The 27,691-nt window shown below is 39.6% G+C and overlaps 1 protein-coding gene across 2 annotated transcripts in view; it reads right to left on the minus strand.

The window, feature by feature from the left end:
* opcml (opioid binding protein/cell adhesion molecule-like) overlaps nucleotides 1-27,691 on the minus strand; it is a 380,743-nt gene that overhangs the window by 42,303 nt on the left and 310,749 nt on the right. For both annotated transcript variants that reach the window (XM_076750080.1, XM_076750081.1), the window contains one exon: nucleotides 21,962-22,087. In XM_076750080.1, coding sequence (XP_076606195.1) covers nucleotides 21,962-22,087 — 126 coding nt within the window. The remainder of the gene's footprint in view (nucleotides 1-21,961; nucleotides 22,088-27,691) is intronic.

A 27,691-nucleotide genomic window follows, 5' to 3' on the forward strand; every position in this document is an offset into this window, starting at 1 on the left:
GCATACTCACACACCGGTGGCAGTTTGGATTCAGTGTCTTGTTCAAGGATACTTTTATATGTGGGCAAGAGGAGCCAGACATTTGTGGGTCTTTTGAGTTTGAGAGCAGATTTGTTGGCCTGTGAGGATCTCTAGTAGGAGGCACTTCTTAATCTGCCATTGTTACCTATCATATCTGACAAAAGCAGTTTTTGGGAAACGCTTCTTAATTTTAAAGCTGCAGTACGTAACTTGTATGAAAGTAATTTTTTGTCATATTTGCTAAATCTGTCCCTATATCCAGACAGCAGTACATGAAACATGTAATCTGTGAAAAAAAAAAAAATGGCTCCATTGGTCCCACCTACTGCTCCCACTGCGATTTGCAAGAATCCAACGCACCCAACACTGCCGGCTGCCGCTCAGTCAAACAGCTCTCTGAGCAGCGTCAGGAGGCTAGTGAAAGCTATGGCAGAGCAAGAGCCACCCGCAAAGGAGAAACTGCCCATACCGCCACTGCCAACAGCAGCATGTACGGCTAAGACAACAAATAACCATAAAGCTAATATGGTGATTGTTACAGTAACACTCCGCAGCGTGTACGGTATGTTAGCGACTGTGATGTAGCGGCTGGGCAGAGTTAGCTTGTTTCCGATGCTAAGGGTAACATTACTGGTTGTCACGGCAGCCATGCAGACACCGCAGGGAGGAGGGGCTTGGAGGCAGGACATGAGTGCAGCGGAGAGGGAGGGGGAGTGACATGGAACTTGTGTTGGTTCAAATTTAACACATACCAATTCTGTTAAAAACAACTTTCGCCTTTAAAGAGAAAAAAAAAATGTGTGAAAATCTATTCATTTGCCTTTTATTTTTTACCTTTGCTTAAAATCAAAGATTTACTCCGCAAGTAGTACCCAACAGCTCCCCCAAGTCCTTAAATTTCCTTCTAGCTCACTGTTGACATTTTGCAATTAAACAAAGCTTGCATCTCATTGACAATGATCTAGAAGAGAATTTGGGAATCTACTTGTACTATGAGTACTAAAAATCTGTGCATTTATTTTTCATTTTTTAATATATTTTGACTTGTTTTTTCTTATTTCCCAGCATAGGGCGGAAAGCGTACAAAACTTGCTTTGACAAGCGTGTGACTTGTACTGCTGACCCGTTGACTAAATGAAAGGACTCTCTCCCATTTACCTCTTAAAGCTCATGGTGCTATGGAAACTGTGCTGTGGAAAAATCTGACTTAACTGTGCACTGACAAATAACAACCTGCAGAGGATGTGAATACAGGACACATCTGCCTCAAGTATTACCCATGAACATGTATTGCACCACTGACAGAATCAAGAGAAACTCTGGCAAAGGGTCACATGCCAAAAAATATTATAAAGCTTTTTTGAATGCAGAGACACTTTTGAGCTGACCTACTATATTTAAGGTGGTACGATGCCACTTGTCATGTGCTACAGTCTTAGAGTGTCAAATCTGCCTGCCCTTATCACCAGCTAGCACTGAGTGCTAAAATGTAAAGAAATTCAGTGTGACAGTGGAGTGTGAAATTCCCAAGCCTGGGCTGCATCAGCCTGATAATTCTACCTGATGATAATTAATAACGATCCACCAGTGAGGCATTCATGCACACCATCTCAGTTGCACCCCTGTGGCATTTGACAAAGCCAGCGTGGAGACAGTGGTTACACATGTGAGATGAAAGGAAACATGATGTGAACTGGGAATTCGCGTTGCATTCAAGCTTCATCAGGTGTGCGACTGGCTTTATAATATGTAAAAAAAAAAAAAAAAAAAAAAAAAAAAAAACTGTAACCAAAATGCAGCTAAGGGTGGCTCGATAATGATATAGGAGTTTTAGTTGAGAAGGTTTTAGGGAGCTCTCGGGAGACATCACAAGCCATTAGCTGTTGCTTTAGGGACCAAAGAGCCTGAGTCTATTGAACAGTTCATTAATGTTTTTGCTCCTTTGAAACCTACAGGAAGAGTAGCGGAAATATGCCCAGGGGCATTACTATGCAGGTGGGTTGGATTAGAACAAAGGACATTTAGGCTAAAATCGAGCGAGACAAGGGAGAAGAATGCAGGATGGAAAGCAAGCATCCATTACTTTAGATATCTATGTATTTATGCAAGCTGCAGCAGATTGGATGATGAATGGCTTTCAGGACATGGCACCATTATGTTCACTCTGAACCAAAGATTAACCTCTTTGTCAAAGCGCTGATGTCACACAGATTTAATGATGATAGGCATCTCTTGGCTTCACCCACCTCAACTGCAATTATGCTTACCTGGACATGGACTGTTTGCTCTGTGATAACAATTATGGCTTAATTAAACATATCTTAATTAAACAGAAATCACTGGGATCAAAAGTCTTCCTGATGCCAAGAGGCAGCAGGTTCCACTCCACAGGCTTGTAGACGAACGGCCACGCTTAATCACAACTTAGCCTCTGAGCTGAGCTTCTGACAGACATCCTAAATGGATAAGTGACTGTCATCTGTTCTGAGCGTGTGACAGCCACTTAGCATGTAGCATTTTTCACCTCTCTACAGATGCCCTGTCATCCCTGTAGGGTTAGAACAGCAATACCTGTCAGAGGGTCTGTCATAAAAGCTTCAGCTGAGCAGTGACAGAAATCTTGCATTAAAATAGAGAATTAGCCACTTTTTCGAGACAGGGAACCCACTGACAGAGCTTTGGCATATAAATCAGCTAAAAAGCAAAGGCCTCTCTATGGAAAATTGCTAATGGCTCTTAAGACACATTTTATGCTTAAATCATCCAAATTCTATCAGGACAAATACATTCTCAGAGGGAAAAAAAAACAAAAAAAGCAGCTGACGTCTGAGTAGACATGGCAATATCAATGAATGATCTGTGAGCTATAATTTGTTAAGAATTTTAAAATTAGATCTCAACCTCTTAAATTAGTATCTTGTCCATGGTGACTGCTGACTTGTGGGGAAACAGAAATGACAAGGACATCAATGTTGATCTTGAATCAATGAAAAAAGGAAGAAGATGGAGCAAGAGAGCGAAACTTCACAAAAGCAGAACAAGGGCCAGCAGTTCTTCAATCCAGTCACATGTAGCTTAGCCTGGCTGCTTAGACACAGAGCAGGTTAGGATATGTTCATTAGGAAAAACTGAAATAATCTGATGGTTGCCTGTTCGCAACGTTATTATTTTACAGATTTTTGTTTGTACATTAATTTATAGTTTCTCAGATTACATGTTATTTCACAAAGAAGGAGAAATACAATAATGATACTGATAACAATAATGATTATTCTTAATAATTCTGGTGTGGCCCATGTTTTGGAACATTCAGTAAACTGTATTAAACTGGTGGCATATTGTAATATTACTTTTTTGCCACATTTGTATGACTAAAATGACAGATCTTGAAATGACGGAGGTCTTAAACTGTGAGTCTGGACCTGCTGCATTGAGAACTGCGGCAGCCTCTCCGGTTCTAAAGGTCAATGATACTGAGAAAACTATAAGCAGCAAAATAATTGGCATGTTCCAAACTGGCGCATTTTGTCACCACACTACTTCTTAAAAAGAAAAAGAAAAAAAAAAAAAAGGCTAAGTTTAAAGTAATATACATAAACATTTCAAGTCACTGTAGACTTGTCAGTATTCAACAAGACCACAGTCTTTTCCCATAAGCAAGTAATGTGAGTGCTGAGGTATAAGCATGAAATATTTGTCATGATTTGGTTGCTATGAGCGGATATAGTGAAATATGTTGTCAGTGAATGTTTTTCAAATACGTTAAACATGAACACTTGGCAAGCAGATATATATTCATCAACAATATCATTTAATTATGTTGACATAATCTAGCATTATGTTTCACTATATTATTTTAGTGAAAATGTTAGAGGAGGTCCTATTTGTGAAATAAATGATGACAGTAGTCTTATTTCAGCTCTATTTGAGATGCCAGTGTGGATAACATCAGCATGAGTGAGGATATATACTTATTGTGCCACTAATACTGCAACCACTAATTTATTTACTGAGTGTGTAATTCAGGTAAAATGTAAGCTATTATCTGCAGATGTAGGAGGAAGAAAACTGTAATTTATCTAGAAGTCAAGTCATAATTTATCCAGTGGTGTAATCAAAGCATCCACTTTTAATGTAAGTGGAATTAAATCCTTATTAACAACAAGAGATTTGTGTGTCATGTCTTTTTGTTTCTTACTGCTTTGTCTACCACCTGTCATCTTTTCCCTCCCAGTTCTCATCATTTAAGATATTAATCAGTATTATCGCAGTGACCCCTATGGTCCTGACATACAGCCTTCAATCTATCTTCAGGCAGATGTGGTGGTGAGCACGAGTTAAATATATTCATGCCTGAGCTTCAGACCAACATGATAGGGAGTCACTTAGAACAGATAACTCATTACAAAAGGTTTTTAATAAAGATAAATGGCCTTATAGTAGGACCTTTAAATGACAACATGGCAGCCATTTTGCATGAAATTCAAAATCGCATTGAAATATATCAAAAATGTCCAACATTAGAACAAATGAGAGAGAATAATCGTACGGTATCAATTCATTCTGATGCTTCTAATTTAAAGGCATGTGGATGGGCTCTTGCTTGTGACCCATATTTTCCCTAAGCAAAAGAAAGAAAAAAAAAATCAATTCACACAGAAAGTACTTTCACTTTCTTGGCTTGGTTTCTCACATCTTGACAGAATGGGGACAGTCTAATTTGATATATGGCGATAAAAATTTTGCTTTCTCAGCAGAGCATAACAAATTATATATTGAAAAATGGTTACACTTTATTTCACAATGTCCTAATTATGGCAAGATGATGGCTTAATTATGAAAAAATGGCCTCTCTTTGCCGGTATGCAGGTTGTTTAAACGTTTGAGAAATAATGAACTCAGAAACAAAAGTTAAGGGGAAAGTGAGACATCCCAGGCACTCAATAATACACTTGCAAACTTGCAACGCAATGTGAATAAGCTCTGCATTTTTTTGCCACCTAACATTGCTGAGTGCTATATAATTGAACATGTGGAAAAAATGTATTGCATATGACTCAGCAACCCACTGAACTCCACATGTTTTTATGTCTAAAATAGACATGCAGCAGAGATGAAAATGAAGTTCCCACAGCTTCAGTCTCATTGAGATTATTTGTAATATATGTGTGATGGCTCAGGATATGTGGAAATATTCATATCTGCTTAAATATAAAGATTTGCAGGCCCTGTGACTCATACTGCTGCTACATGATTTATCTGTAAATCAATATCTGACTGACATGAGGCAGCGTAATGGGTACTATCATGACCATATTTATGAATGACCACATCTTAATATAATTGAGAATGCCATATTTTAAAAGAATAACCTTGCAATGAATACCAGTGTCTCACAGCTTCCCCCCATTTCTCTTTGAACAAAGCTTGCCATGCTGCCGCTGGTGTGCAACAACATAATATCCTTTCATAGCTATGCATATATTTGATTTTCCTGACACATCCGATAAGTTGTATGAAAAATTCGAATTCATTTATTGGTGTGAGCACCACTACGCTGTGTACAAATTGTGAAAGTAGTTATGCCCAACTGAGCCTCTCTGTGTACCTGGTGCAGGCTTTTGTTTGTTCTATGTGCTCGCTGCGTGTTTGTCTCTTCTCTATCTGTGCTATTAAGTGAGGCACAATAGCAGCCCAGAGCCATGATGCCTTCATGTCCTCTGTCCACACCGCTTCAGCTCCTCTGACAGCAGATTCATTTTTCCTTTTCTTCCATGCACCTTTGATGATGGGTCACGTTATCTCCCCTGAATGCGCTGTTCATTCCACTTGAAGCCTCCCCAACCCCACCTGCTGCTGCATCATCATTTAATTGCTAAGCATCCTCGTTTGCCTCATTCATTTCAAATGCATGACCTTTCCTGAGAACAATGATCAATCAATAGGTGTTTTCACTCATCAAGCCATTTCAAATTAAAACCGCTGAGTGAATTAAAAGCCTTTTGGATCTGAAATTATGAAATGCAAGTACTGTAACTCAGGCTGAGAAAAAGGCCATTCATCAGAGGCCTTTAAAGCAGACACTTTGTGCTGATGATTCTAACAGGATACAAATAATTCATTAGCATTGATTACACATTCTAGGTCACAGGTGAGCTGCTGTATGTACAACAGACATCCACAGGCCTTGTAGTGTAGTAGAAAATTTTAAAAGAGGTGTGAAGAGTCGATCAGCACATCGAGGTGTAGCCATCATTTTTCAAAACTTACATTTATTAGCAAACACTGTAAAACATCTTCCAGCTGGGCTTGGAGAGGATCCTCTGAGGACCTACTGCATTATTGATTAGATCAGTTAAAAACACCTGCTTCTGCATCTGGGACGAGTTCAACTTCTTACAAGGTGTGGCTAAAGTCTACTAATTGTTCAACCTCGCCTGCTGCAAAGAGGTAGACAATCTGTAGTCCATTACCAGAACAATATGTGCAAACATGTGTCCTGGCAAATTATCAAGTTTCAGAACTTTGAAACTCCGCTTTACTTTCTGACTGTAAGTCACGTTTTCCTAAGCTCTTTTTGTGCTATCTAGACTGAGACACTGTTGGGTTTACTGTTCAACACGTCAGGGTTCTAATTTTGTGGAAAGTGTCAGAATAAACGGTAAAGAAAACAGGCAATACAACTACTACTACTATGCTCCATCATGCACATTAAAGAAGTACTCCAGCTACTAAGTATTGCACTTCCTATAGTTGAGGGTAGGGATGTCCGATAATATCAGCCCACCGATATTATCGGCCCACCGATATTATCGGCCCGATATTGGCATAAAAACGTAATACATGTTTATATCGTTATCGGGTTTTTTGCCTATAATGAAAACTGATAAAAATAATGCCTGGATTTCGCCCGAAGACATTTATCGCCACACAAATGATGACCTCATCAAACTGCGTCATGAAGCGTGTAAACAAGCGTCGGTGGCTGCAGTAACTGACTAACGTTATGTCTGTGGTTTGGAATTATTTCCAAGTGTCTCCTTCGGATATTAAACTTGCGATTTGCAATGACTGCAAAGCGTTGGTTATGCGAGGCGGAACCGAGACTTCTTCCTTCAATACTTCCAATTTAATCTCCCAACTCAGGATGAATCATTCAGAGAGATACGCGGCATTTGTGCAGCAAAGTAATGAGAAGAAGCAACAGGGACAGGCGGCACTGAAAAAAAACACTCAGTTGATGCTTTAAGAGTCAACCGAGAAAAAACAAAAATACAACAAGGACCACCCCAGGGCGAAAACTATCAATCGGAAAATCATGGAGCGTATCGCACTGGATAACCAGCCCTTTTCTATCGTGCAAGACGCCGGATTCACCAAACTTGTGGAGTTCCTCGAGCCACGCTTTGCCATGCCCAATCGCAAGTATTTCTCAGATGTTTGCTTACCCGAGTTGTACAATGTTGTTTACAGCCACGTCGAGAAGCTAATTGCTGATGCTGTATCCATTAGCTTCACAACAGATATCTGGTCATCAAGCGTTAGCCAGGTTAGTTTACATTTGGAAAGCCTTGTTGCATTTGAGAATGCATCCAGTGGGGCATCACAATAAAATTAGGCATGATGTGTTAATTCCACGACATGAGATATGTGATGATAACTGAAATTAGTTTTGAGGAAAAATAGCCCACGTAGATCAGTATCGGTATCGGTTGATATCGGAATCGGAAATTGAGAGTTGGACAATATTGGCATATCGGGTATCGAAAAAAAGCCAATATCGGACATCCCTAGTTGAGGAAGTTGTCAGAGATAGATTATAAAAAAGAAAATGGTGAAAAATGGTGAAAAATGGGGGACATAGATTATCTTTAGCCTTGAGTATGGTTCAAGCATGCAAAACAGTGGATCCTACATCTGGATCTTTCGATGAGAAATTGTCAACCTTCAAATATTAATGAATGACGAAGAAGTCAAGTTTTGTGAGGATTTCATGCTCAAGGTTAAAAGCTGAATGTCAGTCACGTTACATGAACGAGTGTTTCAGCTGAATCACAGCCTGGGTTTCTTAAAAAGAGAGCATTAGCAGATCTCACCAAGGATTAAATACCAAACTCTTTTCTGACAAAAACTTTGGGAAAAATACAACACATTGAGTGGCTTTAGAATAACTGATGCATGTTGTGGAGAAATATCCATTCTGATTTGGACATGCCTCACCAGAGAAAGACAAAGCATTTGTGAGGTGAAACAAGCTGTTGTGAAGGGAAAAGCAGGGCACAAAAGGCATGACCTCCTCTGAATTCTAAAGCAGTGGAGAATCCTAACAGTATGCAAAGCAACAACGCTTGATTAAAAATACACCTCAGACGCTGTAACAGGTTATGGTTTCATAAAGAATCTTGCAATCTTCATGCCTTAATTACTTGCTCTCTCTACCTGTTTTTTTTTTTTTTTTTCACTTTCACTTTCAGATGCCTACAGTTCAGTGAGCAGGAGAGGAAAATCTCTGGTGATTCTGGTTAAGTATCATTGGTGGGAGGCTTCCCAGTTGAGGATTTAAATATTTGCAGATAACTACTGTGACAGCAAATATTGAGTTACATCCCTAGCAGCCACATTGTGCAAAATGGCCGGCAGTTTCGTTACATTCATGTGGAAAATAATTGCTTTTTTAAAATGTAGTTCTATCAGTACCCTTGCTTCACACACCAAAAAATATTTCCTTTACAGGGCAAAATTCTGCACAACACCACTCTCAGTGTCTCTTTGTCAAGATTCTTACCTCATTGAAAGTCTATTTGTGGTGGGTTTTGTGTATGAGAGCACAATCTGGTCTGGAAGTCTTCAAACAACCAAGCAACTCATTCAAATGCATTAAAACAAATTACCCCCTCCCTCTGGATAAAAACCCACTACAACAGGTTTTTCAAAAGATCATTCTGTTGACTGGATAATATGATGAAAACCAACCCTTCACCTGTAACACTCCTGAAAAGACAAACAGGTGTGAGTGCAAATGACAACCGACTATGTGCTAGTAATGATTTAATTTTGCGTGGGAAATGCTTGCATTAGTTTTGTGATTAATGATGGAGGAAAGGAGAGCAGAAGCCCATTCGTTTGGAACAGTCAGCACCTGTCCGAGGCTTTCTGGTGGCTTTTACCTGCAAAGTGCTCTGTATTAGACATCGCTAAGAGCAAACTGGGAGCTCCTTGCTGCACTAATCTCTCCTTTAGCCCCCTGTGCCCCTCTGTTCCTCCTCTGCGTTTTTCTTTTCTCTCCATTTCTGTCTCACTCGTGGACTTCCTGCATTCAGACCGCCTCACTTTTTATAACCCTCGCCTGTACTTTTTCTGAATGCTTTGCACTTCTTTCTCACAGCCTTTTGCGCCATGTGTGGGTGGTGGGGTGAAACAGAAAGTTTGAGTGAGCCCTCCAGGTCCCCTGCAAAACACACACACACACGCACACACACACACACACACACACACACACACACACACACACATCTACATCAGCATGCTGTACTCACACAACCGCATACTACTTTTGCCACCTCTAACAGCCAAACAACACCCCACACACCCACGCTGTGATTTTAGAAGTGCATTTGGCCAATAAATTTGAAAAGAAAGCGTGCTTGGAGATTTCCCAAAAGTACACAGGCCACAAAACAGGTTATAGGGAAATGCTTTCCTCTAATGTTATATGCTTTATTTTCACTAGCCAGCACTGTGTTTTGGCCTGGCTGGCTAACAATCAGCATCTCTAGACATATTCCGAAAGCTGGACCCCGTCTGATTTATCGTAATTGACTTACAATACCAAAGTGATCCCTCTACAGAGATGACATCCTTCTGTATCAACTGATTGCTACTGTAAGTTTAACACTGGAGACTGAAAATGACCAACAATCAGTGTTTTATGTTACTGCCAATTGTTCTAAAAAGGTTTCAAGGGGAAATTCACTTACACAAGGCAGAAGCTTGGTTTTCGGTCCTCTTGGCCTATAACACGTGCTGTATACATATTAATGCCTGGGGTCCTGTCTGCCACAGAGCCACTGCTGTCGAAACTAAAAGCTGAAAAAAGCCTTCCCTCAGCACTTAAAATGGGTCACAAACTGTATTGTATTTTTCCTTGTTTTTGAACATTTAATCCCTGGTGCTAAGGGATAGTAACAGACACTGTGATCCTACACAAAAGTGCAAAACTAAAATAAAACACTGTGTGTATTTTTGGGGTTGGTATTGAGATGAGGAGAGGGACATTTCGTCAAATTAGGAATCTGATGCTGAATCACTATAGTGGCTCCAGGGAGACGGTACTGTGGCTGATGATCCTATAATGTGAGCTAAGTCAAGAATGAGAATTTGAAAATTGTATCAGTAGTGGCAGCAGTAGGGCTGTTAACATATCTAGATCAGACTACAGATCTTTAAGGAGGTCTGGGTCCATGGATGGGTAAAAAAAATATTGGACTTTACCACAGGAGACCAGTGTTTGTTTCCTGTCTCCAGAGACATTAATGGTTTCATTTCATGACCATGATCATTCTAATCTTAACTAAGCGATTATTACTATGACAGCAATGACAGGCGCTGCAACATTAACAAAGTGGTAATTTTAGGGAAATATGTTTAGAGAACAAAAAAAATTCATTTCCTGAAACCTAACTGGTTGTCAAGCTTAACCAAACCTTAACCACAGTGGTCATGCACTGGCAAATGATGTTAGAAAACGCGTGTGTGTCATTCAAAATGGCATGGACAAAGAATGTATTTTGTTGTTCTCATTTTCTGGGAAACATATCTTATGTTAAAGATTACATGGTATAAAATCTCTCTTATGTTATTTGATAGCATATAATTCAGAGCTATCCATCCACTGAAATCTGAACAGCAAGTACAGTACAGCTAATTCAAAAAGTAGCAAGAGGAGTGATAAAATAGAATTAATGACTGTGCTGACACACTGTAGAAGCTACGGAAGCAAGGTGGAAAAAAAAAAAATAAAACGGCCAATGTTTAAGTTTATCTCGTACGTACGAGATAGTATCTCATACGTATGAGTTAGTATCTCGTACGTACGAGATAACTCGCAATTATTATTTTTTTTCACCTTGCCTCTCAGGGCCACTGGTTTACGGAAGCTCTGAAAGGCAAGGTGGAAAAAAAAAAATAAAACGGCCAATGTTTAAGTTTATCTCGTACGTACGAGATAGTATCTCATACGTACGAGATACTTTCTCGTACGTACGAGATAACTCGCAATTATTATTTTTTTTCACCTTGCCTCTCAGGGCCACTGGCTCAGTTATTTTGGAGGAAAAAAAAAAAATCTGAAACGAGAGGTTTAACCTTCTCAGTTACTTTAACTACAAATATCTGCTGTAAACCACAATGGGACTGAGAGATTTCTCCATAAAATATTTATATCACATAATTTTATATAGAATTATGAATGAAAGCTTCATGTGACAACACGTAGCTGTTCCGCCACTGACAGTATGCCACGTCATCCAGACTGACCTGCCATGCAAACGTGAGCCGCAAGCGGCTCAAACATATTGTAATCATTTTTATCAGGTGTTTGTCTTTTTCAATCGATGCTTTAAAGTAGTGGGCTAATGCACGTCATGTAGCCTACTGACTCTTGCGACAACAGATTTTAGATTCAGATCGTGGTCGATTTTTTTTTTTTTTTTTTTGTTGTTTGTTTTACTGTGGTAACTAAGTGGCGTGCTCTGATTGAGTGGAGATGCAATCTATATCTATCTATCTATCTATCTATCTGAGAATGTCTTTTTATTTGCGTTATGTCGGTTTGTGTAATTTATGGTACCACTCAATAGGCTCTGTGCGCAAGCCTCGTGATGTACTTCCGATTCCGCCTGAAATCGGCAAACCAGTTTCCGGTTTACTTCCCTCTCCAGTCAAAACAGCGCTAAAATAAATACAAAGAATGAAAAATGAATCAACATCCACGAAAGAAGACGAAGTATAATGTGAGAGGGACTTTTAAGTTCCAGAAGACGGTGAATGGCTCTAATGAGCACTGTTGTGTGCCACTTTGTGCCGGCTCAAGTCGCTATAACAGCGAGCTTAGCTTCCACTGCTTCCCGAAGGACGCCGAACTTCGTGCACAGTGGCTGCAGAAAATATGCAGGACGGGATTTTCGGTAACTCAGCATACGAAGGTATGCAGCCGACATTTCGAAAATGCCCAAATTCGAAATACCCCCAAAGGTAGACGGGTTTTAGCAGCAAACGCAGTGCCAACACTGTTTGAATGGAACAGTTACACAGCAACCAGAGCCGGTGTTTGGGATCGCCGCCCTCGACTGACATCAAGCCCAGAAACATCACCTGTGCCCTGATCTTTGTCTGACACTGAAATGGACATAAAGTCAACACAGTTAGCACAACAAGTAACAGTAAAGAACATACGAAGCAAACACAAAACTAAAAAATTAGCACGTTGCTAACGTCAGCTAGTCAGCTAACGTCACCAATAAATCACTTATCCTCGTACTGGTGAACGTAACTAGAGATGTAGAGACGAAACCCTTTTTCCCGTTTGCTCTTCGGAGCAGGGGAGTGGGCATCCACGATACGATGAACATTGTTGAAAGATATCTTTGACAGATTTTGCAGGCATCTTGTAAAGTTCATTGTGATGACTAGCTGACGTTAGCAACGTTGTACACACTTATGTACTTTTGCATGGCAGGTCAGTCTGGATGACGTGGCATACTGTCAGTGGCGGAACAGCTACGTGTTGTCACATGGAGCTTTCATTCATAATTCTATATAAAATTATGTGATATAAATATTTTATGGAGAAATCTCTCAGTCCCATTGTGGTTTACAGCAGATATTTGTAGTTAAAGTAACTGAGAAGGTTAAACCTCTCGTTTCAGATTTTTTTTTTTCCTCCAAAATAACTGAGCCAGTGGCCCTGAGAGGCAAGGTGAAAAAAAATAATAATTGCGAGTTATCTCGTACGTACGAGAAAGTATCTCGTACGTATGAGATACTATCTCGTACGTACGAGATAAACTTAAACATTGGCCGTTTTATTTTTTTTTTCCACCTTGCCTTTCAGAGCTTCCGTAAGAAGCACAGATCTAAAATAAATATATATATGTGTGTGTGTGTGTGTGTGTGTGTGTGTGTGTGTGTGTGTATATATATATATATATATATATATATATATATATATATATATATATATATTCTGAGCAGGTACTCTAAAATGTACAAGTTTTGTTTTCGTTTTGTTTTGGGTTTTTTTACAATATATTATAAGCACATGTATGGAATCACTTCCTATGAAAATGACATAAGATTGAAGTTTAGAGCTATTGATAAGTAAGTGATTCTTAAAGTTCTTGGCAAAATCACCTTGTTACAAGCATTACAGAGGTCTCTCCAAATTCTTCTTTAAAAGAAAAAAAATCATGAATATGCATAAGGAAGAGAAATGTTTTAATCATTACAAGATTGATATATCTCTGTTGTGTGAAGCACAGTTGAGTCTCTGTGCCAGTGAATTCTTTATTGGGTGGCAATCAGGCACCAATTAGTTTGACCCAGTTTTATATGAGAGAAGCAAGAGTAGCTGCATTTTTTTTAGTTCTTTTTTTTTTTTTTTAACTTCCTTTTTTTTTTTAAAGCAATGTCTTGTGGTGCACAGATTCATACTTATAAAGAGGGTAACTGCATCTGAATTCCATGTTGTCTTGATCATTAATGTAACTGGACCCAATTGTTTTGTCAAAATTGAGTAGCGCAGAAACCCACAAAACCATAACATTACTGGATTTAACTACAAATTCAAACCAGGACATCAACCAAAAACTAAGATCTTGTCAGTCAAGCATGGAATGAGCATCAGTCTCATCAAGACAGTACAATTTACATACCAGCAAGTAAGTGATCTGATTGTGATGGCCAGGTCCAATTTGTAAAACTAAAACATCATACTGTACCATTCTTCATACTGCCAACTTAATGCTCACTCCATCATGTTGATGATCAAAGGGTTCAAAGACTGCCAGCATTTGTGATACCTAAATAAATTAGCCATCATTAATGGTGAAAAATAAGTGGCGCTGTGAAGATGTCTTAATCCCATGAGGCTGCCTTCACAGCAGCAGGAGGCATAATGATGGATCAAAGGGTTACAAGTGGATTTGATTCTTGACAGAATGTCACATCTTTCAGGTGGCTCTGATCAAGATTTTGTATTGTATTGTAAATACTGTCAGTTGCATCTACTGTGAATGCCAAATTGGATCATTTCAGTCAAATCCACTCTTTACAAATTAACAATCTCTGGAATAGCCACTGAAGTCATCACATTTTTGGAGAAACCAAATAATACACCAAACCTAGATGATTTCCTTTGCCAAGGACTATATCTGTTGTAGGATCAGGTTTTATTATTCTGGTGACATAATGTTTCAGTCTGACTCTGTCCTCTCTGTGTCTCAATCCAGTACTAAATAAGAGGTCTATATGCATTTTTATCTTTTGTTCTTTTCACTTGCATCTCTCAACACTCAGAAAACAATGAAAACAAGCTGTAGAGTTTCTGAAGAACTCCACAGAGGCTTTTGTTATGAATTGACTGCTGAAGTCAGCCATCATGAGATTTAAAGTGTTTGCTCCACAGGGAACAAACACATGAGGGTTTTCCTCCAGCACTCTGGCTGGCATGCCTTTATTTTGCCTTTCATCTTCTCTTACTTTCAAGGTCCATAGCCTCTTATGGATAATGGTGGGCAACTGAAACCCTATTGATTGGGGGACTACTACAACCAAGACACCGCTCCTTGAGAATTAAGGTATTTGTCCTTGTTGACATTTCATGTGATAACTGGCATTTGATATTTGTAGATGCTGACATCTTGGTTGTGGCACAAAAGCAAAGCAACATATTTGGCACTGTTTTGTAAGGAATTGCGTTAGAAAGAAGACACTAACTTGCAAGTTTTGTCCAAATTGAAAATAAAGGTGCTGCACACCCCTTACTCACAGGGGTATTTAGGAGAGTGGAGCTCTATTCCGTTGATACCAATGTCCGTCCTCTGAAGAGTCATGATTGCAGGGTAAGTGGCAAGCCCAGTAATTACATTTCTTTCAATAAACAGCTTGTTCACCAGCACCTCCATAGCAGGGTCTAGCTCCACCAAAACACTGTTAATAAAATCATGTTTCCCTTACATTTCAAAAACCTATTTTGTTTTTGCATTCTTGCTTAAGTCTCTCTGAACATTGTCCTATTACTGTCCAGCAACTATAGTCTAGATGAGAAAAGAGAGGAGTTGAAACTAGAGCTCAGCTACTTCTGTGTTCAAAACAATAAGCTAACAAGCATCAACAAGTGCTGCAGCAAGCTCTTGCCAATCTGTGGCTGTCCTGAGTTTTGCATCTCTTTGAGTCTCTCAAGCAGCCCTATCTTATTGGTGAAGGTTGTTGGGGTGTATGCAGCCTAAAAATGGTACCTGCAGACACTACTCAAGGCTGAAAATATGACTCTAGTAATCCTAACTGCATTTTTCAGGTGAAAATAAAAATATGTTCTGAAAAAGAAAAAAAAAAAGTTTCTGTACAGGGAGAGTGGTGAACAGGACAGTTTTATCTGTATCCAATACATGTAAGTTTAAAGCACACTTTCTGGACTGGCTGTACAGCACAAAAAAAAAAAAAAAAAAAAACTGTACAAAATTGTGGCAGTTGCTCCTGACATGACAACTGTGAAAATGGCATTTCTGGAATTTAACAAGTAATGTGCCCAAAACTACTCATTCTGTTCCCATTTGGTGATACAAAATACTGATCTAATGCCACAGCCACCTTTTTCAATTGTAATATCTGTACTACAGCTACCTCACTGCCTGAAACTCATTGAGACGTTACACACCAGGGTGTGTAATGACACCATAACCATGTTATCAAGACCTCTACAAAAAAGCTCAGCAAAGTCTGGTTGATAATAATCTGCGCAACATTGTCAGTGTCAGGGCTGATACCGATCTGGCAGATTGGATTGGTGGCTTCAGCTGCTTGGAATGACCACTTCCACACTAACAATTTGCTTTTGATTCCTGCTTGTGCTGTCATGGCACTTGCATAATAAGACTGTCAACATTTCTGACTGGACATGGCAACTAATTAATATAAAATGTAAAAACTTATATATAACACATACTCAACTCTTTTTGTCCTTCCACAAGGGCCATCAATGTGTATCAGGTTACTTAACATCCAGATCCTCCTTTCCAATGATTAGTGCATATAAACTCAGCAAGTTGTCATACAGAAATCATCCTCGCTACTTCCTTGACAAGCAGGAGGGTATGGCACAGGCAAAGTTTTTCCTTGAATGGTTACTTTTTCACTGTATTTCCGTTCTCATGGTGCTGCCAGGCCTATCATCTGCTTTAGACTGATGAACAGCAAACTAACTGCCTTGAGGCTACTATACATGGTTGGATCTATCCATGGACTGCTACAGACAACTAAGCAAAGGCCTTTGAAATTCTGCTTATTTTTTACTCAGCCTGCCTCCTGTTGATGTCACTTAGCTGAGGTGTTCTAACGTTCTCATTATGGACAGACAGGGCAGGGTGGAGGTCACCTCTGCTGTTTGAGTGTCCTTGAATGATCTTCTCTGTCTTCTTTGTGAGGTGCTACAGTAGTTGTAAGCAAAGCTTTGGAAGAGGAGGGGGTCACACAAAAGAGGCTGAAGCAGGTATGAACAAGTCTTAATAGCGGGAGAGGTCTGCAGAGGAGCTTACAGTTGTTGTCAGCTACATCTGGCTGAGCCCACCATCTCTTTCTATCAGTATATCACAAGGCACAATGTGGAATGTCAGTGAGAACAAGTAGCCATAGTTGTCCACTGCTGTCCTTGAATATTTAGCCAAGCAAAAACCCAAAACTGTCAACAAAGCCTCTTTCTGAGAGAACTTTTACTGTCAGACATCTATCAATTAAGAGATGATCCCCATCCATGCAACTATCCTACATGTAACTTTGACATAAATATTGTTTTAAAACCTAAAAGAAGTCTACTTATGCGATGTCTCACTGGTACCATGGCAAACCTTCATGGTGCCTTTCAAAGTAAAGCCTTCATTTGGCAATTCTCTGCAGGCCCCTTGCTTCTGCTCAGCATATGCACACAGGTCAAGTCACAGCATCTTTGGTGGAGCCAGGTCTCCTTTAATGACCTGATTCTGAAAGCCCAGTAGAGAGAGCAGGTCATGGCAAAGCAAAGGTGCCATGGATTATCCTCTGTATGTCTTTGGTCAGCCTCACTGGGTAATCTGCTGCAACTAGCAAGGGAACTGAGGAAGGTGGCAAAGTGTTGGATTTATAATAAACTGCATAATCGCTCAAGTACATACTGTTATTATTTCAAGTATGTTGATGTGTTCAACATATTGCGTAATTCTCCAAGCAACAATGTTCCCCAAATGCTAAACCAAATTAAACAATGGTCATCTTTCAATCAAAAAGCAAAGGGGAGTAAGTAAGCCGAAGGCATTCATTATCTCCTGTGCACACTGTGTGACGGGTCTTGTCATTGTAATGAACAGTTTTGTAGGTAAACCATGCAGAGAGATGAGTCTATTTTCTCCTAATGACTGTTTCTGCCATCTCCACTACTCTTATTAGAAGCTTGTATGTATGCATTGATATCGAAGCCGTCTGTTTGAAACAGACCAGAAATCACTAATCTTTTGAAGAATATTGGAAATTGCAATCAACCACAAACATCAGCATCGCCTGTCTTCTGTTTCCCAACCAACCAGACAGACAGCCGACATGTAAGGCTTTCTTGTGTGTGTGTGTGAAGAAGTGTGATGTGAAGTGTGATGAGAAGTGATTTTTCTACAGATCATTTCTCTTCAGTTTTTTTGTGTTACACCTGCATGCATGTTTTTTTCGTCTCCTAGTGATAACTGCTTCACCACTGTCAGCAGGCAACACCAGAGCATTGTTCTTCTTGGAAAGCAACATCACTGCAAATAGCATGCCATTAATTTCTGCTATATAATTCTGTGAATGGCACTCATCAGGAGACTAATCACAAGTTGACAACATCTGTCTGTGCCGCGGTGGTTCTGTCAATCACGCTCAACACTGCCAATTTTTCAAACGATCGGCCTTCAGATGTCATGTAAGCTTTTTGCCTAACAATTTACTTGTCAGGACTCAAAGTCTGAAACTCTGAAAAAATATTAATACATGAAAAATAAAAATAAAGCCAGCTCTTTAGGAAGAAAAAAAACTTGTTTGAAACTTTATAAATCACTCAAACATTGTCTACATTTTAGTGATTCATCAGCCTTTGAGGTTAGAAAGGAGCAGTTGTGGTGAATGGTGATCATACAAAATGCAGGACTTTGAAACCAGATACTTGGATTCACATCTTGAGACTGGCATGTGGTCAGGTTTAGGCGATAAAGGCACTATGGAGAAGGTAAGGGAAAGCTCATAGTTTTGGTTAAAAGTTAATAAAAACATCCAGTGTTCTGCTTCGAGTCACTGTTGACTTTCGCAAAATTGGACCAAGACGATGATCCTTCCCTAAGGAAAGATTATTATTATTAAAAAATGATTAAGAATTTATATTTACTCATTGGGTAATAAATTCTTATCAGAATCACAAGCAAATCAGGTTGCCTTTGGAAAGCACCAATGTCTGGATAAATGAGAATCCTCACAGACAAACAATAATACTAACAATGAAAAAAACAACTATACTTCAGTTACCGCAACTGGATGGGGTGAACACTTTGTCAGTGAAGATTCTACAAGTACTGAATGTTGTATGAACAATTAGTGACATGGCAGGTATGTTCTTTAACACATCACCAGATGGCTCTGTGAGGCCATACTTAAGCACAGTGTTGCTTCGACCTAATGTCAGCAAGCATGGCCACGATGACAATGCAAAAAAAAAAAAAATGTTTATGTTTAGCAGGGATATTGTTTACTAAATGACCTGATAATGGTGCTACTTGGCATTTGGGATCACATCATTAGAATTCAATCTGGGGGGGGCATATATGTGTCTGCCAAATTTCATGGCAATCCATCCAATATTAGTCAAGATATTTCAGTTCAGACCAAAGTGGTGGATCGACCAGCTAACATTGCTATTCCAAGTGCAATGCGGGATACAGACACTATTTCTAAGACACAGGCTTGAAAGAATAGCATGTATTCCTTTAACACAATACCATAATAATCACAACAGTGTTTGTTATTTCTGTTGTGATGCTATATATGAAAAGTACCACTCTGGCAACTTAAGACTGCAAAACGTAGCCATTAACAACACGTGAACTCAGTCACAACACGTCTAAAGGACAGCACACATTATACCCATCTTTTGATCTGTAGTCATTTGAAAGAGAAGTACACAAACAGACATCTGAGCAAACGTCCATTCACAACCTATCCACTTTAATGAGTCTTAATGGGTTGAAGAGATCCATATTGTATGGTCCTCTGAATAAACTGCTGTCCCCCAACCATATATCTTCTAATCCTTTTAGTGGCCAGCAGCCAGAGATTCAGTGAACACTGCTGAATAATTTATGTGGTCCGCACTGAGCTGAAATGGGGACTGAATCTTGCAGGGCACAATATAAAGGTGAGACTTAAATTGACATTAAGTAAAAGACAACAGAGGCTACGCACTTATAGGCTGCTACTCATACATTACTCTCACTTATGTCACCATCTGTATTGGAGGATTTATTGGCATACTGTAGAAGCTCCAAATAGTCTCCTTTCATTCAACAGAGCACTGGCAACAGAATTCATATGAAACAGTGACAGTGAATCTGACAATAACTCAGTTTATATTAACAAACTTCAGGCTCAAATTAGGCAGTGCGAATCTAATTGTTTCAGTACTCAGCATTTCTTCTGTGTTTGCTAGAGCCAATTTTGTCATGTCACTTGTCATTTTCACAGTGAAAGGTGAGGCATTTTTCTGTATCATCAGCTGCTTTAGTACGTTTGCTCATGTTCCTGACACCATGTGAGTGTGAAAATTTTAAATGATATGCCATGGAAATACAACTATCAAATGGCAAGAAGACAGATTTGAGACTTTCCAGAAATACAGTCTAACTCAGGGAGAAGGCTGCTCACTTTAGTGTTGTACTAACAGACACAAACACTATCCTCTGAGGGAACAGTCCATTATCGCTGGTGACAAACATGAAAAGCAAACGGTGAGAAGCTAGTCAGGAAAATGCCACTCTGCAGGAAAAACATTTAAGATTCTGACTGCCAGCAAGAATGTCTTTGGCTGCCCAAACATCTCCCCACATAGTCTCTCTTTTCATTAGTGCAACTCACAGAATGTCAAGTAAGATAACCCATTATCTTCCCTGTTGACAATAACACACATAAACACAGCACACCAGGCTCCCTTGCTACAGATGCCTGTATATTACTATCAAGTGTGATTCTATTGCTTTATTTGCTACTGTTCTTGCTGCTGTGCATCAGCTCAGGCTTAGTAGTGAGGAGTGACTTCCTTTGTGTCTTTCCCCCACAGGAGTGGTGTGTTTCTAACTTTTTGAGCAATTTCTCAAGCTGAGCTTAAACTGAACAACGGGATATCAGTATTAAAAGAGCATGACTTAATATGTATTACCAGCCTCTATTGGAGACACACTAATTGACACATCAACAGGTCTCTTGCACAGTTTGTCGCAGCTTGTATTGGACAGAAATGTAACAGGATTATGGTTTTATGTGGGCCATTAAAGTTGTCCCTTTTGAGTGTGATTTCAATTCACACTTTAAACAAATAGGTTTTGGGGATATCATGATATTCAGAGTACAAATTAGGGAACCCGTAAACAGAGGCCTAGAAATGCTGTGGATGGTTAAGGTGGTGGAGGGCCACTGGGCTGTGAGAACCAGATTCTGCTGGCTCTGGATAATAGGAAGAGAGGAACAGCTGGGCTGTAAGCATTCATGACATGTTGGAGGCTAAACATCTGATCCTATAGAGAAGCAGCGGATGACTCACACCGCTGAATGCTCAGTGGGAAGCACAGAGCCAACACAATTAGAACACAGAACACACATGCGTGCACACACATACAGAGCTTCTTTCCTCTCCTTCGGGCTGTGAGGTGCCAGCACAATAGAATCGACCAAACCAGCTGTGGCTTCCAGCCAAATCATGGTTGACTGCAGTGGGGTCCTGTTAGGCCACAGGTTGTGCAGCTTCAAGCCCTCCAATCCACCAGGTTGAAAAGAAAACAAGGCCTTAGTCAATAGATTTAAGTCTGGCATTATTCATCATAAATCCTCTCGTGAATATGTTAACACAAAAGCTACAGATTCATATCACAATGGAGGTAAACTGCTGTTCTGCATGTAGGCGAATATTCATGTGAAGCAACTGTTGGAGGTGTGTGTTGTGTGGGAATGTCGACATCAGGCTGTGAGCGTAGGAGGGCTGGTTCAGTCACCTTTACACTAAGGTAATGTTGTTGCAGCTTTGCCTAACACATTTGTTTTGTTGAATTTGTGAATTACCTTTGACAGTTTGAACAGAAAAGAATGAAAACTTTCTGAAAAGTCCACATTTCAGAGTTGGTATAATAATGCACAAAATAAGACATTTTTAAAGAATTGTATAACCTTATTATTTTGCATTAACATCTGATTCTCTACCTTCTCCACCAACTCAACTCAGCAAATTTGTGACTCCAAATAGTATCGTAATCCTGTTTCCTGTAACTAACTGCACACAGAAATCTCCACTTCTTCATCTTCATCAAAACTTCTAGATGGGAAACACTTCCCTCATTCCAGGAATTTAACATGAAAGACAGCTACAAGGCCAACAAATTAATAAAAAAAACAAAAAACCTTGGGTTACCTCTTGGTGAATGATGCTTCCATACGATGTTGGCCTCAGGTCGACCGACCGCCAGGCACATAAGATTGACGTTGCTGCCCTCATTCACTGTGATGTCCTTCGATATGTTGGTGATCCTGGCGGGTACTGAGGGTAGAAAGAAAATCATGATTGATGTTTTTAGCTTAATTAATGACACGTGAGCAAAGGGCTCACTATTTCACGTGATCAGAAGTGATGAGGTTAAAAATAACCCCAGGTTAGGGACTTAATTAGCATGAAATTAGCTGACAAATTTGACAATTCTCTGGCTCACTGTGGTGTTATACATGATTGATTTTGTTCATCATGTATCTTTGCCACACTGCTCATTAGACAAGCATCAGTCTGATTTGTAGTAAGACATAATTTCATCCCTCTGACTGGACCAGCTTGATCTGTATATGTGTGTGTTTTACTGTGTTTGTGTGTGTGTCTGGGTTCCTGATTAAGTGTACCCCGAGAGATTATAGCCTCAAATCAAGGGTCAGAAGTTATCCTTCTTCACTGTAATTAAACTCAGTCATGGAGACTTGAACTTTAAGCTCATTAGTGCAACAGAGAAGACAGGCTTTCATTGAGGAAAAGTCACATATATTCTTAATTGTAGTTTTACATATTTTACAGTAGTTTTGCTATTTAATAGGACAGTTTAGCTTTTTTTCTTAAAAAAAAATAAAAATGTTCATGCTTGGGCTTAAGACGTGGTATTGCAGTAAAGCAACCAGCAATAGGCATTTTACTTGAATTTACATGAATATGAAATTCATGAAACTCGACACAGACCAAATAACAGACAGCATTTGTTTTCTTTTTTTACCATTTTGCAGAGGCTAAGGTACTGGTCTCCACTGCTTTAAGCACAAAATCAATAAGCTTTACTCTGACAGGTGGCAAAAAAAATAATAAATTAATATATAAATCCTCCCAGGTGTGACTGTATGTTACATTGGTAATGCTGTTTGGGAGATTTCATTGCTGCATGATAACGACAATGACAAGACCAGCTCAGCTCACAAAGATCAAAAGCTCAGGTTAGCCTAAAGTTTACTGTAACCCTACCTTTCTATAATAAATAATGAATAATTATGATATTGGGCTTAAATTGAGCCATCGTTGGGACTTGATTTTATTTCTCTGGAAATTTCAGAGCAGTCGTCATGCTTTCCTATTCTGTTCTTTTGCTGTCAAATGGTCAGATAACTCTGTGATTAGAAGTTTTTAGTTTTAGCGTCAAATTAGATTTTACTCAGTGTGATTAAGACATCTTATTTCTCATTTAAACGATAAAGCACAGTGAGATAAAAGAAGTAATGCATGCAATACAATTAAACAATGATATGAAATAATACAAGAAATTTGATTTTTCTTTTTTTTCACATTTATGGTATGAATAAAAGGTAATGAATGACATGGTTATAATGTCTAGTCTGTGCCAGGGGATCAGAGCTGGAGTGGCATGCTACTCTGCATCCCATTGACCTTTGAATTTACCAATTAGCATGCATTGTTAAAGCCAGCCCAATTGGTTGATTTAGGACACTGTGTGTGCAGCCTGGTTCTCTAAATGCCACTCAAAAACTTGCTGTTGACATGGAAAATAGTTTGTAGTATATATATATAACCAGTATCACTCACTAATTTGACTCAAACAAAGATATACGTGTTTGGTTTTCCTACACCTGGCAGCATCATGATTGTATTTTTTTTTTTTTTTTTTTCGCTAAAAGTAGAGATTGTGTAAACATTTCTTGCATATTTTAACGCAAGACAAATTTTTTGTAAAACAAAAACCATGTGCAGAGGTCACTTCACAAAGCCATGGTATGGAAGGCTCACTCAGAGTAGCCCTTGGTGAGGTTGCTCTTTATTTTCATTTCAGCTTCAAAACATAGTGCATTTGTGCTGAACATAGTTTAGGAATACATCTGATATCCCTATTAATTATCAGAATGAATTCTGAGGATGTGAGATCTAGAATTGCTTTGGGCCTTAAGTAGATTTGAGAAGACAAATATATGTTATTAGAGTGAAACACATAAGCAGTGTTTCACTGGCCTTTCTGCAATAGAATCTTTCTCCCCTGATCACAGCCAGCATAGGTGTCATGGCTGTGGTCAAATGTGTGCTCTGTTGCACCTATAACCACACTCAACAGAGGTGTTATGGTGTACCAACACACTCCGGAGTACACCTCCTCATGACCAAAGCAAGGTGAGAGGTAAAAGCGCTTGAGATCAGCAAAAACAAGATTCTCGGTAATAGTCCTGTTTGATTGCTGTAGCTGGGGTAGAAATTTGGTTTGCCTCTCTGTCCTTATAATTGGTTCCTACACATTATTAGTTACAGGCATTATTCATTATCCCATTTCACTGGGAACAGATTCCTAAAAAGTAGAAGTTAAAGCCATAATAATAACTACAAACTAGAAAATGCTCTCACACCTTGTCCAAGGGGGCACTCAATGCTCAATACAAAACCCACAGTTCAACTATTAGTCACTGAGTCCATATGTCAAAAAAAAAAATTTAAAAAGTCTGCTTTGAGATCCCAGGAAGAAAACAACAATACTCAATTTGAGACCCAATACAACAGCTGACTGGAGTTACTTCCAACAGACTCCAGTGAATGGCCAGCTTCGGTGCTGAGCAGTTTGATGATGCGTCCATAGGGTAGAGAGGATGGAGTGTAGAGAGACTACTGATGTTTCATCGCCATTATCGGGCATAAATTCTTCTCTTCAGTCAGATAAAGGATTGATGAGTCAGCCAAACATTTTCAGCTATATAATTCCTCTGGTCCTACACTCTCTCTGCTACTAGGGGATGGAGGGTTAATAAGGGGGATTCATTTTGGTCATTTTGCTAACAAGGGAGATGCCATCCTGCCTCATATCGCCTACTGCCTACAGGGCCCTTGGCTATGATTAGTTTACCAAAGTACTTACGACAAAAAGTAACAGGCAAGTCATTCCAAAGCAAGCTCTAATTTCAAAGCTCTGGCTTTGTTGTCTCCCTTTTTGCACACTCTCAGCACATTCCTACATGAAAAGTCAATGGGAAATTTCCAGAAAGTGGTTAAAAAATGTTCACTTTGGAAAAGTGCAGTGCATTGCTTCTTTTCAGGCAAAGTGGTGAAAGTTGACAAAAGTTCAACAGTTCAGCAAATTGCACATGATGTAGCATGCAGCTTTTTGTTGCTTTTCTACAAAGACAGACTGATGTTACACAGCCATCTGGCTGCCTCCTCTGTCCCTATCATTTTCTCTTTACTGTGTGGAAACGAAATACAAAGAGACCCAAGCCATTCAGTCCAGTCTCACACCAAAGCATGCAATAGACCCGCTCATCCACTAGAGGATAATGTGTCAGTGTGATGGTTTACAACACCAGCAGTGGGCGATAATGACAAGAGCAAAGGACAAAATTTGTCCTTTGCTCTTGTAGAAGAAGAAGAACAAGAAGAAGAATGTAGTAGTAGTAGTAGTATGAAGTAGTATGAAGTCCAAGTCCAACTATGGGTCAAGGTTGGATTAGAGTGGTGGACCACACACAACTTTCACACAGGAGACAAATGGAACAATCCCTGTGTGAAACCAAGCGTCAGTGTTTGTTGTTTTATGGAAGTAGTTACTTTAAGCTTCTACAATTCATCGAATGCAGCAAAGCAGAACAGGAGAGCAGCAGATGTCTATAGCTATATGGTTCATGTAGTAGCATAGTAGTGTAAAGTTAGGTGCTAACAGCTGTTGTGTAGGCCTGCGTGGTGAATTCCAACAGTGATGTTATATCGCAAAGAGTATTTTGTCCATATGCTGTTGTATGTCAGCCATTCCAGCTATTCTGGCTTATACCACTAGGAGAGTGAAAGGACTTCAGATTTTGGAGGCGTCTGGGTGCTCACTTGGATGTAAGTCCATACAAAAATGAGGAATTACAGGCTGTAGGATCTCTGCCTACAGCCTGTAGCAGTGGAGGTGGTGAGATATCAGGACGAAGAGGACAGTGAAGTTTCCCATGTCCCTAACATTTTTCTAATTTAGAAAGGCAGGTGAAAATAAGCAAAGTCTTTTAGTGTCCTGTTTCCAAGAAAACTGCTTTTTCATGGTGGTGTGTGTTCGCAGATTTAGGGGGGTAAGAGCAAAACACAGTCCCTTAACAGCCAAAAGGTCATCTGATGTGAACTTCAAAATACTCTGAAAAGTGTAACAGTGGTAGTGTTGTGTGTTATGTATAAAGTTGAACCAATCTCCAATATGTTCCATGAACCAAGCCCCTGAGGATAACTGTAAAGCGATCAAATAGAATTCCTGCCAAACCTGCATGGTGTCAAATGCAGTGAAGGGGCTTCCCTGCAATTGTCTTCTGTTTACAGCAATTAGACTAACGTCACAGAACTAATGTGGTAATGATTCATTGAGGGTAAAATATAACATGTGGCGCCTTTAAGAGGCTTTAATAGGGAGGGGTGAAACATGATGGTTTGAGGACGCAGCACGCACCACTGTCTCAGCCACACTGACCTCCGGCAGAGATGAATGAACAAGCATCTGTGTGCAGAGCAGGTGATGGCTCCTCCAGCTTGATAATGCCAGTGGCCAGGTGATTAACAACATAGCTCCCCTGCCACCAGGGCTGCTGGTGGATGTGACTGGGTGCCCAGGGACACGTCACTCTTCATGTCGGCACAGCCAAGGTGTTGCAGCCAGTAATTAATTAGAAAATGGAATTAAGAAGCTGCCCAAAGAGGAAAAGGACGCTTTCTCTGGGTGTTTGTTTAACATCAGGGCTTGACTGATGTGATTGCATTTCTTTGTAAAAATATTTTTTTTCTAATGTAAGCCATCATTGTGCAAGTAAATGTGCTTCATTCCCAGGAAAATACAGGGCATAAGTGCAACAATGTGTCGTTATCTGCAGGGCACAAGAACACAATGGTATAATAAGCATTGTTACCATACCATACAATGTTGTCTGTCAGAATATGAATTATACATTTATGGCAATTCTCCAGACAGACAATGCTATGGTGTCATGTGTGGGGGATCTTTTAGCTCCAACTTTGCCTCATGAGAATGAGAAAAGATTTCAAGAAACTGAGTTTGAAGGGTCAGGACAATTCAAAACAATAAGTTTTCAAAGTAGGCTTAGCAACAGCATCCTGCTTTTCTCCAGGGAGTCATACCCACAGCTAGTGGTGAAAGAGGTGTTATGATACCTTACTTGAGCTAAGATAGCAATAACAGTGTAGAAATACTTCATTACAAGTCCTGCCTTCAAAATCAGTATTTAAAAGTACACACATAATAATGGCCCTTTCATTATGTTAAATAATTATATACTGTACTGCATTAACTGGATTAACTTAATACACACTACTGCATGTATAAGATGATCACATTATGATCCTGAATGTTAAATCGTGCAGAGTAGCTGCAGCTGTCCATAGGTCCTCACAGCATTGGACCTTTAGGACTGGGACGATAGCAGCATACCACTCTTTGGGCTGTCACCTTCTCAATGACTCTGTCCTTTCCCAACCAATGCAACTCTCTCTTCACTAGAAACATCACTGGCAGTGGCAGTAGTTTGCATATAGCAGTGTGCACTGCATATAGCTGAGTGTCTTCCTTGAGAATGATTTTAACAGATTCAGTTTTTAGCAGGCCACTGGTTCTTTGCTGACATGCTCCACTCTCTTCACTGGAAACAT

Source organism: Chaetodon auriga, chromosome 15 (genome assembly GCF_051107435.1).
Source record: "Chaetodon auriga isolate fChaAug3 chromosome 15, fChaAug3.hap1, whole genome shotgun sequence".
Taxonomy (NCBI): Eukaryota; Metazoa; Chordata; class Actinopteri; order Chaetodontiformes; family Chaetodontidae; genus Chaetodon; species Chaetodon auriga.